A 14016-nucleotide genomic window follows, 5' to 3' on the forward strand; every position below is an offset into this window, starting at 1 on the left:
GAGTCGGAGGACATCGGTAGAGTGTTTAACAAATACTTTGCATCCGTGTTCAACCAAGAGAATGAGGATGAAGGTATGGAATTCGGGGAGAGACACAGTGAGGTTATGGAGCAAATTGACATAGGGAAAAACAAGATATTAGGGTGTTGGCAGGCTTCAAAGTGGACAAATCTCCTGGTCTAGATGAATTGTGTCCCAGACCACTTGGGAGGCAAGGGAGGAGATTGCTGGAGCTCTGACACAAATATTTAATTCGTCTTTGGCCAAAGGACTGGAGAACAGCTAATGTGGTTCTGCTATTTAAGAAGGACTGTAGAGATAAGCCAGAGAAATGCAGACCAGTGAGTCTCACACCAGTGGTAGGGAAACTATTGGAGAAAATTCAGAAGGAGAGAATTTATATCCACTTGGAGAGGCAAAGCTTGATCAAGGATAGTCAGCATGGCTTTGTTAGAGGGAGGTCAGGCTTAAGAAATTTGATTAAATTTTTTGAGGAGGTGACCAGGTGCGTAGATGAGGGTAGTGCCGTTGATGTTGTTTTATATGGATTTCAGCAAAGTTTTTGACAAGGTCCCACAAGGGAGATGTATAAAGAAGGTAAATGTACATGAGATATAGTGTAATTTGATAAGGTGGATTCAAAATTGGCTTAGTTATAGGAGACAGAGTGATGATAGATGGCTGCATTAGTGACGGGAAGCCATTGTCCAGTGGTGTGCCACAAGGATCTTTGGGTCCCCTATTATTTGTCATTTATATAAATAACATAGATGACTATGTGAGGGGAAGAATTAGTAAGTTTGCGAATGACACAAAGATTGGCCAGGTGGTCAACAGTGAGGTGGCATATCTTGAATTACAGGATAGTCAAATGGGCAGATAAGTGGCAGATGGACTTTAACCCTGAAAAGTGTGAGGTGATGCACATGTTATTTTACACAAGTATTCAATGAGCTGCATGACACTAGGAAATCCTGAAGAACAAAGGGACCTTGGCATGTTTATCCAAAGATCTCAAGGTGAAGGGCAAGTTAGTGGAGTGATGTAAAAGGCATATGAGACACTTGCCTTGATCAATTGTCTACAAAAGCAGGCAGATGATTTTGGAGTTGTACAGGACTTTGGTGAGGTCACAGCTGAAATACTGTGTGCAGTTGTGGTCATCGCATTATAGGAAGGATGTGATTGCACTGGAGGAGGTGCAGAGGAGATTTCCCAGGATGCTACCTGGGATGGAACATTTAAGTTATGAAGAGAGGTTGGAGAAGCTTGGGTTGTTTTTGTTGGAGCAGGGAAGACTGAGGGGCGACCTGATCGAGGAGTATAAGATTAAGGAACGTAGACAGAGTGGATGGGGAGCAGCTTTAGAACATAGAACATAGAATATTACAGCGCAGAACAGGGCCTTCAGCCCACGATGTTGCGCCAACCAGTTTAAAAAAAAAACAATGACCCACTAACCTAAACCAATCCCTTTTCGTCCATAAACCTATCCACAGATCTCTTAAACGCCCCCAAACTAGGCGCATTTACAACCGCAGCAGGCAGGGCATTCCAATCCCTCACCACCCTCTGGGTAAAGAACCTACCCCTGACATCCGTCCTATAACTACCCCCCCTTAATTTCAAGCCATGCCCCCTCGTGCTAGCTTTCTCCATCTGAGGAAAAAGGCTATCACTGTCCACCCTATCTAAACCTCTAATCATCTTATATGTTTCAATAAGATCCCCTCTTAGCCGCCTTCTTTCCAGCGAAAACAACCCCAAATCCCTCAGTCTCTCCTCATAGGACCTCCCCTCCATACCAGGCAACATCCTGGTAAACCTCCTCTGCACCCTCTCCAAAGCCTCCACATCCTTTCTGTAATGTGGGGACCAGAACTGCACACAGTACTCCAAGTGCGGCCGCACCAGAGTTGTGTACAGTTGCAACATGACGCTGCGACTCCTAAATTCAATCCCCCTACCAATAAATGCCAAGACACCGTATGCCTTCTTAACCACCCTATCTACTTGATTCCCAACTTTCAGGGATCTATGTACACATACACCTAGATCCCTCTGTTCATCCACACTATTCAAAGTCCTCCCGTTAGCCCTATACTCAACACATCTGTTATTCCTACCAAAGTGAATTACCTCACACTTCTCCGCATTAAACTCCATCCGCCACCTCTCGGCCCAGCTCTGCAACCTGTCCAAGTCTTCCTGCAAACTATGACACCCTTCCTCACAATCTACCACACCTCCGACTTTGGTGTCATCAGCAAATTTACTAATCCACCCAACTATACCCTCATCCAGATCATTAATAAAAATTACAAACAGCAGTGGCCCCAAAACAGATCCCTGAGGCACACCACTCGTAACCGAACTCCATGACGAATATTTACCATCAACCACCACCCTCTGTCTCCTATCTGCTAGCCAATTCCTGATCCAATTTCCTAGATTACCCCCAATCCCATACATCTGCATTTTCTGCAGAAGCCTACCATGATGAACCTTATCAAACGCCTTACTAAAATCCATATATACCACGTCAACTGCCTTACCCCCATCCACCTCTTTGGTCACTTTCTCAAAAAACTCAAGGTTAGTAAGGCACAACCTACCCGCTACAAAACCATGCTGACTATCTCCAATCAATTCATTACTCTCCAAATAACTATAAATCTTATCCCTAATAATTTTTTCTAAAACCTTGCCCACAACAGAAGTGAGACTCACCGGTCTATAATTCCCGGGGAAGTCTCTGTTCCCCTTCTTAAACAATGGGACAACATTTGCTAACCTTCAATCTTCCGGTACTATACCAGAGGCCAACGACGACCTGAAGATCAGAGCCAGAGGCTCTGCAATCACTTCTCTTGCCTCCCAGAGAATCCTAGGGTAAATCCCATCTGGACCAGGGGACTTACCTATTTTCAAACCCTCAAGAATATCCAGCACATCCTCCTTATCAACTGTAATACTGTCTATTCTACTCCCCTGCAACCCAGTGTCCTCCTCAGCTATATTCATGTCCCCCGCGTGAACACCGAAGAGAAATATTGGTTCAATGCCTCTTTAGTTGAAGAGCCAGTCATGTGGGGTCAGAACCTCAAGGTGAGGGGCAGGAGGTTTAGAAGGAATGTAAGGGAAAATCTTTTTTGCCCAGAGGGTTGGAATGTGCTGCCAGGCAGGGTGGTTGAGGTGGGTTGCCTCACATCCTGGGATGAGCACTTGACACATAACATTCAATGCTGATAGATAAATTGGAGGCTTGTCAGCCTATCGGGGAAATATATCACTGTTTATTCATTGCTGAGTCCAAATCCTGTAACTCCTTGCCATGAAATGATTTGCAGTAGCTCAGAAGGTCTCGCCACCAAACCTCTCAAGGGCAAATAGATCGTGGGCAATAAATGCATGATGCCCACATTGCATGAATAAATAAACAGTGAAACAAATTTGGTTTAACCACATCTTCAGGCAATTAAAAAATCAACTTATCTCCCCTCAGACTCGGGCCTTACAGAATCTGAAAATCAAAAAGAGCCAACAAATTGGTTCCCCGGGTTTAAAGTGCAAATCCAGTCAAAAAGAACCATGCCAGTGTTCTGAAAGCAGTTTTAATGCTTGAGGAGTGAATTTGACTCATTGGGATCTGGAGAAGCACTGTCACTGGGCTCTGATGTGTTTTTTCACTCAGGGCATTACAGATTACAGCATTTTCTGAATATAACTGGTGGGAAAAAGTTAATCAGACATGTCAGGTGAACTGCCAATTACTATGCTGGTGAGACTCCTGCACATGCTTTGTGATCGCTAAGCCTTGGATGTTGTCAGCCTGTATCAGCCTCCTAGACTTGGACAAGTGGGGTTTGACTATCTAGTAAGCAAATTTTGCATTCTACAGAAGGTTACTGCCTATACAGCTGTCACAATGGTTTATTTGGGGAACATTTGATGCAGCAATGAGCTTTGCTATCTTCTACCAAATGACCAGAAGACAACTTTTATACACTATCTGAACTCCATTTATAAAATAACTTGTACATTCCCCTTTTCTATTGAGACAGCTGATACCCTGACATAACACGTTAGCCTTTTTTTTGTGATTATGCCTGTTTTCGTTCGGATTCCAGTGGACGCTTGCTAAACCTCACTGCCCATAATGAGCTTGTGAACTAATATTTCACGAGTCTGTCGTCACCAGGCTAGGAAGCCAGAGTTTCCATCTGCAACACTTGGAACCAGTTTGCAGACTTGGGTCCTCCAGAATCCGAAAGTCAAAAACCCAAAGGGTTAGTGATGTTTTTGTTAAAAATAGCAAGTTGTCCGAAGATGTGGTGAAAGCAAATTCATTGTAATTTACGAAAGAGATTTGGATAAATACTTGGAAAGGATTAGGCTTATCAAGGAAGGGCACAAGGAGCGGGACTAATTGGGATGGCACCATGGCACAGTGATTAACACTGTCTCACAGTGCCAGGGACCCAGGTTCAATTACAGCCTCAGGTCACTGTCTGTGTGGAACTTGGACGTTCTCCCGGTGTCTGTATGGATTGCCTCCAGGTACTCCAGTTTCCTCCCACAGTCCAAAGATGTGCTGGTAAGGTTGATTGGCCATGCTAAATTGACCCTAATGTTAGGGGATTAGCAGGGTAAATAAGTGGGGTTACGGGAATAAGGCCTGGGTGGGATTGTGGTTGGTGCAGGCTCTGTGAGCTAAAAGATTCTATGATTCTATGGATTGCTCTTTCAAGGAACTGGTGGAGGTACAAGGGGTTGAATGGCTTCTTTCTTTGCTGTAAAGTTCTGTGATTAAAATGATGGCTGTGTGAAAGTGACAATGCTTGGGGAATTTGTCTTTTGTGGAAGAGGAGCAGCAATAATCCCGTGTGTTGTGGCAATGAGCTGCTTGTGGTAATTCTCCTGATGAAGTGCAAATGTTGCTATGCATTTGTTACCCTGGTAGTGGCTTTCAAGTCTGTTACCCACTCTTTGCACACATTTTCTGCCTTGAATTGATTTAAGACTGTGACCAGTGAGTGTGATCTTACCTGTCATGTGTAATTTGAGGCTTTGCTTCATTAACTGTTAGAATAAGATTTAATCACAGGTAATGGAGTTTCAGTGACTGACAGATAGAGATGGAGAGGATTTATCAATGAAATGATGCAGGCCACTAGTTAATAAAAGTAATTGCTCATTAGTTTCTTGAGCCCCTCCCCCTTGATTAAAACAATTGATGTAGGTCGCAGAACACTGCGATTGTTTCTGAATGGTTGATTCATGCTAACAGTTACTCATCAATCTCCTGTCCCTCCCACTCAAACCCCACAAACCATCAAATTATACGTTGTAACTTGTGATGGGAAGCTTGAAATTACATTAGCTGGATGTTCAGAAGATTTACAGCCAACTTGTCTTTTTCTTGACTGTTACTGGAGCTGAGTCCGTAAGGATTTAGGGTGATGGACAATTAGTTTGTGTCTCTTTTGCACTCTTGCTTAATAAAAGCCCCAAAGCATCATGACTGGGAAACACATTTCAGTTAAATTAGTTGGGAGAGTTGGTCACAGAAAGGAGCAGTCTTGCAAATAGATGAAGCCTGCATAGTGTTTTTTTGCTTGCTTTTTTTAATCCATGGACCTGAAGATTACCGGAACAGGCTCCGTTGGTATGCAGAGGCATGGGATGGTGTGGGTGGGGCCCTTGCTGATCACCTTTGATGATGGAAACTGGGGAAAAAAAATGTTCAGAAAGTGAAGTTACATAAATAAAAGAAGACCAACTGAATGATGAAGGTTAAGTAAAGCTACAAATGTTGGAAGCTGCCATGAACCAAGATAGTAACATGGGCACTCCAATGGGCCTGATCGTTTCTGGGATATCGAAAGAGACAAAAGTGACCCCTGCGGGGAACGTACATGTGGCGACTGGAGCGAGGACAGTACAATTCTCGGAGATCCCAGTAACTGATCAAATAGCCTTTTGATGCTCACTGGCCAAAGTATGTGCAAGTTAAAAATCCAGTGCAGTGAAGGAACTGTGAAAATAGTGGCCTGTGCAGCTTCCTTTGCTACATTTTAAAAGGAGGGTAATATTTGGTGGCTTTTAAGAACTGAACCAGACCAGCTAGCTTCCTCAGATTGCTGGTGTGCACTCCGGCCTATTTGCCTCACGTGAAATCAAATTTATATTCTTTCCCCTCTGAGTTTTGAAAGAAAAACGAGAAGAGAAATTAAAGGCAGGGTAGTTGCAGGGAATGTAATTTTTTAAGAAGCCCTGAAATGGGCTAACATAAAGGGGTTTGCTACTTTACAGCCACCTTACCAACTTGTGATTGCATTTAGGTAGTTGTATGAAATTTGGAATGAGGCTCCAGTTTACAGGTTTTGTTGAAGTTGTATCAAAGTAGCAGGAGGGTGGCAGATTGAATGTGGCCTGAAAGACTTGTATTTTTGGTTGATGGAAACCTTCCCCATTGACTCATGTACTTTCACGAATGTTTGCATGGGATACCATGTTCAGTAAATTGTTCGAACAGGAAATGTCCATAGTGCGTACTTTAATAAGGGGAAACATTTTTCTTGAACTTGCAATTCTCCAGACTTGGTATGAAGGTTATTTTTTGTTTTGTAGTCATCTCCCCCGGCACAGTGGTTAGCACTGCTACCTCTTAGCGCCAGTGACTCACAGTTCGCTTCCCAGCTTGGGTCACTGTCTGTGCAGAGTCTGCACGTTCTCCCTGAATCTGCATGGGTTTCCTCTGGGTGCTCCAGTTTCCTCCCACAGTCCAAAAAACGTGCTGGTTAGGTGGATTGGCCATGCTAAACTCTCCCTCAGTGTACCCAAACAGGCACTGGAGTGTGGCAATTAAGGGATCTTCATGTAACTCATTGTAGTGTTTAATGTAAGCCTACTTGTGACTAATAAACTTTAAGATCCAACATGGGTCAGATATCCAGTAGAAGTCCCAGTGCTACATCTCAACCACGTGCTGTGCTGATTTCTGCCCAATACACAGCAGTAGTGGTTAGTACTGAATTGCTCTGGCTTGCGTCTTGTGTATTTATATTCTTCACTGGGCCAGCATTGAGGGTTTGTGTAAAATAACAGCCACTTATATGTGGAACCCAGAAATAAATTGAAAATCCTCCTTTTTCATGGCGATATAGGTGGGGCATTTAATTGCTTTTTTTTTAAAAAAGCTACACTATTTATGACAGTAAAGACCAACCATTGGCAGGGGCTACGTTCCTGCGAAGCCTTACAGTGAAATTGCAATCGACCAGCATGCTTTACAATGGGAGTTGATTAGATACCTTCCAACCATCCTAAAATGTGACATGTTTAAAGGTTCAAAGGCAATAAAAGCAATGCTCTTAATAAACTTAAAAGAGAAATTTACTGGGGAAATTGTTTAATAAAACAATGAAACAAGAGCAATGTAAAATTTGTCACACTTAGTAGAGCTGGACTGTGATCAGGAGTTAAATCACAGCAACGTGGAACACCCACGTTTAAACAACAGCAGACGATGTACATGCTCGTTTTCTGCTGCAGGAAGTATATTAGGGACAGCTTCTGTGTTTTAACATTTGATTTTAGTGATTTTTCTTTTCTATTTTCAGCATTTTTTACTTGTGACTAATAAATTGTTAAGGTACAACATGGGTCAGATGCTTAGTAGGAGTCCTAGTGCCACACCTCAAGATGTAGCTTTTTTTTTAAGTTTTGGGCCTGCAATGGTCAATCTGGTGTATAAAAATGTATGCAGCTAAGCCAATTTGCCAAAGAGGAAGTCGTGAATCGTGGGACTTCAAGTTTTTGGTTAGCAATAATTTTTTGTGTTAATTTTTTTCCGCAGACTGCCTCTTCAAGCTATGTCCCATGAACCGATACTCTGCTCAGAAACAGTTCTGGAAAGCAGCTAAACCTGGGGGCAACACTACCACAGATGCAGTGCTGTTGAATAAACTACACGTAAGTAGAATACACCTCAAAGTAAATTGGCCTTGCCTCAAAGTGATGGGACTGATTAATATGCCAGCTCCTGTCAGCAATCCTGGGGTTATATCAACTTGAGGGCTTTCATTTTTACAGGATGCACTTCGCAATTTCTGTACAAAAATCAAAGTAGATTGTCCATTGCTGTGCTGAAGTAACATTGCCCTGAATGAAGGTGCTGACCTAAACAGGTGCTATCAGGTGGAACGATGGTCCCAATTTGAAGAGCAGGGGAGTTTTATCCTGGCTAATACTCATCCCTCAATCAGCATCACAAAAACAGTTGAACGGTCATAATAAGCAAACTACTGGTAACATTGGCATCTGAAAAAAAGAACAGAACTTACTGGAAAAGCCTGACAGCACCTGTAGAGAGAGAAAGCAGTGTTAACGTTTTGCATCTGTTTGGCTTTTCAGGACTGAAGAGACGGAGATTTTATTCAATATTAAACTGTAGCTGCGAGAGATTGCCACAAAGTAACCTTAAGAACAAAAAGACAGATGACCTGTTGTCGGGGGGCACACTGAAAGGAAAGGCTTTTGCAATGAGACAATACACATTTGGGATATTTTTTAAAAAATGGATTTTAAGATGGAGGAAAAAGGTCACAGAGTGAAGTTTTTGAACTCAGCATTGAATCCTGAGGGCTGGTACTTGCTTATGCCAGACTTCACTGGAACAGTGCAGCAGTAAGAAATCTCTCAACACCAGGTTGTGAGACTTCTTACTGTGTTTACCCCAGTCCAATGCCGGCATCTCCACAGCAGTGCAGCAGGTTAGGGATGGATGTGTGGGCATGTAAGCAAGGTGCTGAGTGGAAATACCAAGCAACAGGAAGGTTGGGGTCATGCTTGTGGACTGAGAGAAGATGTTCCTCAAGACAGTCACCCAGTCTATGTTTAGTCTCCCCAACATTGAGGAGTGTGCATTGGGAGCAGTGAATACAATAAAACAATTTGAAGGAAGTGCAAGTGAAACGCCACTTAACCTGAAAGGAGCATTTGGAGCCTTGGACAGTGAGGCGGGAGGAGGTAAAGGGGCAGGTGTTGCACCTTCTGCGAGTGCAAGGGAAGGTGCTGTGGGGAGGGGATGGGGAATTGGGCATGATGGAGGAGAGGACCAGAGTGTCACGGAGAATGCTGATGGGCATGAAGTGAGGGGAAGATGTGTTTCATAGCATCATGCTGGAGTTGGCGGAAATGGCAGAGGTGATCCTTTTTAATGTGGAGGTGGTGGGATGTAAAGTGCGGACAAAGGATACCCTTTCATAGATCTGGGAGGGAGGGGAAGGGGTGAGGGCAGAGGCCTGAGAGGGCATGTCTGGGTGTAAAAACCCTCCCTGCCCTTCACATCCAGGCGACCTGTCTTTTTGTTCTGAAGGTTGCAATATCTTGTTGTAATGTCACAGTTACAGTTTAATATCTTGCACATTTGCCCTCTCAAGTTCTAATGAAAAGTCAAATGGACTCAACATTAACTCTGTGTTCTCTCTCTACTCTGGTTTTTCCAACGTCTGCTGTTCTTGTTTGTAGTTTAATGGTCATAATGGGAGCTTGCTGTGCACATATTGGCAGCCATGTCTCCTTTGTTACAGTTCTTGCAAAGTAATTAATTGGCTTTCGAGATTGTGTGAAGTCATGTGCCATATAAATACAAATGCCTTCTCTTAAATAATCCCTGCAGTGCCGAAGGAGGCCATCCGACCCACTGAACCGGAATCAAAAGAATCCCACCCAGGCCATATCCCCACAATCCCATGTATTTATCCTACTAAGCTCCCTGACACCAAAGGGCAATTTAGCATGGCCAGTCCACCTAACCTGCATATCTTTAAACTGTGGGAGGAAGCCACAGCACCTGGAGGAAACTCATGCAGACATTGGGAGAATGTGCAAACTCCACACAGTTAGTCACCCAAGGCTGGAATTGAACTAGGGTCCTTGGCGCTGAGGCAGCAGGGCTAACCACTATGCCACTGTGCCCCTCTTGGCATCCTTTCCATCCCTCCTTCAATACAGGCTTTTCACGACCCCAAAAAATTTCCATTTGGGAATTACTTAGTTTTCCCAACCACTAACAAGACTTAAGTGAGAGAAGTCATTGGTTTCACAATTACTTTGATTCTTAAAATGCCTTGTTTTTCCTATTTCAATACCTGAACTAAATACTGTCATTGTTTGATTTTATAAGCACCTGTCAGCCCTTGTTTTAAAAATACAGCAGTTTCATTGGATAGAGCATACTATAAAAAGTGTTTTTGCAGTGCTGAAAGCTGACAAGTGGATTCAAATGCTGCTGAGCATCACTGCTGGTGATGAATTACAAGCTGGTTTTGAATTGTACATTGTTTAATGGATGTGTTGCAACGATCTATAGCTCGAAAATTTGCTTTTATATTAGTTCATGGGATGTAGGCTTTGCTGGCTAGGTCAACACTTGTTGTCCATCCCTAATTGCCGTTAAGAAGTTGGCGGTGAGGTGCCTTCTTTAACCACAATAGTCCATGTGGTGTAGGTGCACCTACAGTGCTGTTCAGGAGGGAGTTCCAAGATTTTGACCCTGCGATAATGAAGGATATAATTCCAGGTCAGAATGGTGATTGACTTTGAGGGGAAGCTGGATGTTGTGATTTTTCCCATGGATCTGCTGTCCAGAACTTTCTAGATGATAGAGGTCATGAGTTTGGAAGATTCTGTTCAAGAAGTGTTGCTGCAGTGCATCTCATAGTGCATACCGCTGCCACTGTGTGTTGATGATGGAGGGATTGAATGTTTAAGGTGGTGGATGGGATGCCAATTGAGTGGGTTACTTTGTCCTGGATGGTGTTGAGCTTCTTGAGTGTTGTTGGAGCTGCGTTCATCCTGGCAAATAGAGAGTATTCCATCTCATTCCTGACTTGTGCCATGCAGGATCTAGGGAGTCCTCACCACAGAATTCCCTATCTCTGACCTGCTGTTGTAGCCACAGTATTTCTATGGTTGGTCCAGTTAGTTTCTAGTCAATGGTAACTGCCAGGATGTTGAGAGTGAGGAATTCAGTGATGGTAATGCCATTGAATGTTCAAGGGGAGATGGTTAGATTCTCTCTTGTTGGACGTGGTCATTGGCTGGCATTTTGTGGTGTGAATGTTAGTTAATCAACCATTGGCTTGATGGAGTTATCAGCTCTGGCTGGGCATATTTCGAGGGCTGTTTACTATACTGACATCTGCCCATCATCCCTCCCCCATCTTCCCACCATTGGTTATCCATGGTATCCATCTTTCATTGGGAAGCCAAAGGAATGTACTGTTTAAATGAGATTGTATTTGTGATGGTGTTCATTGCTTATTTATTCTCCAACTAAAGAGTCTGGTAAAATTGCAACTGATCTATATTTTCAAACTTGACAAATCCATACATTTCAAACCAATTATTCCTTCAAACGTAGGTGAAATCAAGTATTTCATCTTGCTCTCAGTTTAATAAACGTCACTTAGCACAAATAACAAACTGGGAACTTATATTTTGGAACATGCTGTAGATTATGAAGTCCATTCTGTAGTGCACATACGCATGTCAAAGGGAGAAATAGAACTGTTGAATAATTTCCTTCCCAAGGAATCTCTAAACCTGTCATGCCACTCTGGTAATGTTGCACTGTGTAATTAGGCCACTTGGGTTCTTTGACACTCAAGTTATGACACTCATGCAGGAGTTTAAATAACATTACCACTATACCACTGTGTGATGGAAATCTGATTGATCACTTCTATTTTATAGTGATCAATAATTAATTGGAATAGGGATATCTGTGATACCCTTGCTGTATATGAACCAAACAACTCTTGGGAAACAAACCTATGAAGAGTGACAAAGACGGAGGCAATTTTATTTGCGTTTGGATGTTTTTAGACTCTCTATCCATAAAAATCACTTTGGGCAGTGTATATCAATTTTGATGTTGCAGTTTTCAAATCTATGTTTCACAGGTAAACACGTATCCCACATGTAAGTATTGTTAGCTGGACAGAATCACCGCCAATGACTAAATCAGTTCAAGTTGGTGATATTTCTGGAGGGTCGTTCATGTAATATTCTCGTCGTCTGATGTTGAATCACATGATCTCGACAAACCTCATTCCATTTGGCTTCTGATCTTGGGTCCCCTGCAGCTGCAAAGATCCAAAACCCTGGAGGTACCCATGAACAGCAGTGCAGCAATAGAGGGCAGGGAAGAGGGAACAACACTTGGATTTCCCTATTAGCCACCTGTAGTGGGTTAACTCATTAATCATTAACAGCTGTAATTGCTTAACCCACCTGTAACTAGTCATAACGCAAAACCACACTGACAATTAGAGTCATAAAGTTTCACAGTACAGAAAGAGGCTCTTTGGCTAGCCATAAAGTACCTATCCCATTTTCTGTAGTCTGTAGCCTTATGACCTTGCAAGTGCTCATCTAAATGCTGCTTTAATGTTGAGCGTTCCAGTCTCTACCACCCTTTCAAGTGGTGAGTTCCAGATTCCCGCCGCCTTCTGGGTGAAAAGATTTTTTCTTCAAATTCTTCAAATCTCCTGCCCCTGACTTTAAATCTATACCCACTGATGACCCCATAACCAAGGGGAAAAGCTTCTTCCTATCTACCCTACTTATGTCCCTCATAATTTTATACACCTTGGATAGGTCCCCCCTCAGCCTTCTCTGTTCTAAGGAAAACAACCCCAGCCTATCCAGCCCCTCTTGGTAGCTCAAATGCTCCAGCCCAAAGCAAAATCCTGGTGAATCCCCGCTTCGCACTCTTGAGCAATCGTGTCTTTCCTATAGTGTGCTGGCCAGAATGGTACGCAGTACTCCAGCTATGGTCTAATAGAGCTGTGCTCATATCATAACCTCCCTGCTCTTGTATTCTGTGCCTTGGCTAATGAAGGCAAATATCCCAGATGCCTTCTTAATTAACTTACCTGTATGTCCTACAGGGATCTATGGACATATACCCCAAGATCCTTCTGGATTCTGATCTTGGGAAAGGGAACCTGCCATGGTCTGGCCTGCATGTGATCCGATTTGATTAACTGCCAGCTAAGGTAGATCACATTAAACCATTATGGCTGTAGGAATTTAAGCTAGAAGCAGGAGTAGGCTGTTTGTCCCTTCAAACCTGTTCTACCATTCATTTTGATCATGGCTTACCATCAAATTCAGTATCCTGATCCTGCCCTCCTCACTCCCAGATACAGCACTTCCTAGTGATATCCAAATCTAAGGGTGATTTGACAAAATATTTACTTGACTTTAAACTATGTATTTGATAGGAGGTTATGTAGTTGAGTCAGTACAGTCCCTGCTGCTGAACCAGAAGCTGTAGGTTCAAGATCAACTCTAAGACTTGTTGGCCACGGAATGAGCATTCATGACACGTTCAGCCGGTTAATAATCAGCCTGCTAATCCTTCCAGCATTTCTTCACTTTTCCCCAAAGGAAAGAAAGTGTGGGAAGATTCAAGAACACAATGTTTGAAACCACCGCCGCGCCGTGCCGCGCCCCCCCCCCCCCCAAATCCTCGAATTTCTCTGGAGTTGATTCTTCTTTTCCAGCTTGCAATCTACTTCATTCATTTGAAACATTCCCTTAATTTCTCCAGCTCTGCAGGTGGGCAAGATAATTCCCGTTGTCCAATGTACAATTATTTGCAATGTTCTGAATAATTTGTAGCAGAGGTTTTTTTGCTCTATAATTAAGAAGTGCTTTCCTTGTTAACTAAATTGTGTTCTGAATTAGGTGGGCATGGCACTTAATGAATTGTCAGCTGAGTACATGGTGCATGTTTGATTTGATTTATTATTGTCGTGTATACAGTGAAAAGTATTGTTTCTTGTGCACCATGCAGACAAAGCATACAGTATCTGGGGAAGAAAAGGAGACAGTGCAGAATGTAGTGTAACAGTTAAAGCTAGGGTGTAGAGGAAGATCAACTTAATACAAGATAAGTCCATTCAAATGTCTGATGGCAGCGGGAAAGAAGCTGTTCTT

The 14016-nt window shown here is 43.0% G+C and overlaps 1 protein-coding gene across 3 annotated transcripts in view; it reads left to right on the forward strand.

Annotated features, from left to right (window-relative positions):
* itpr1a (inositol 1,4,5-trisphosphate receptor, type 1a) overlaps nt 1-14016 on the forward strand; it is a 516106-nt gene that overhangs the window by 285920 nt on the left and 216170 nt on the right. For all 3 annotated transcript variants that reach the window (XR_013886032.1, XR_013886033.1, XM_080184007.1), the window contains exon 8: nt 7862-7977. Coding sequence is in view for 1 of the 3 variants with exons in the window: in XM_080184007.1 (XP_080040133.1) it covers nt 7862-7977 (116 nt within the window). In the remaining 2 variants the exon portion in view is untranslated. The remainder of the gene's footprint in view (nt 1-7861; nt 7978-14016) is intronic.

Source organism: Carcharhinus amblyrhynchos, chromosome 3 (genome assembly GCF_965287045.1).
Source record: "Carcharhinus amblyrhynchos chromosome 3, sCarAmb.v2.hapA, whole genome shotgun sequence".
In the NCBI taxonomy this organism is placed as follows: Eukaryota; Metazoa; Chordata; class Chondrichthyes; order Carcharhiniformes; family Carcharhinidae; genus Carcharhinus; species Carcharhinus amblyrhynchos.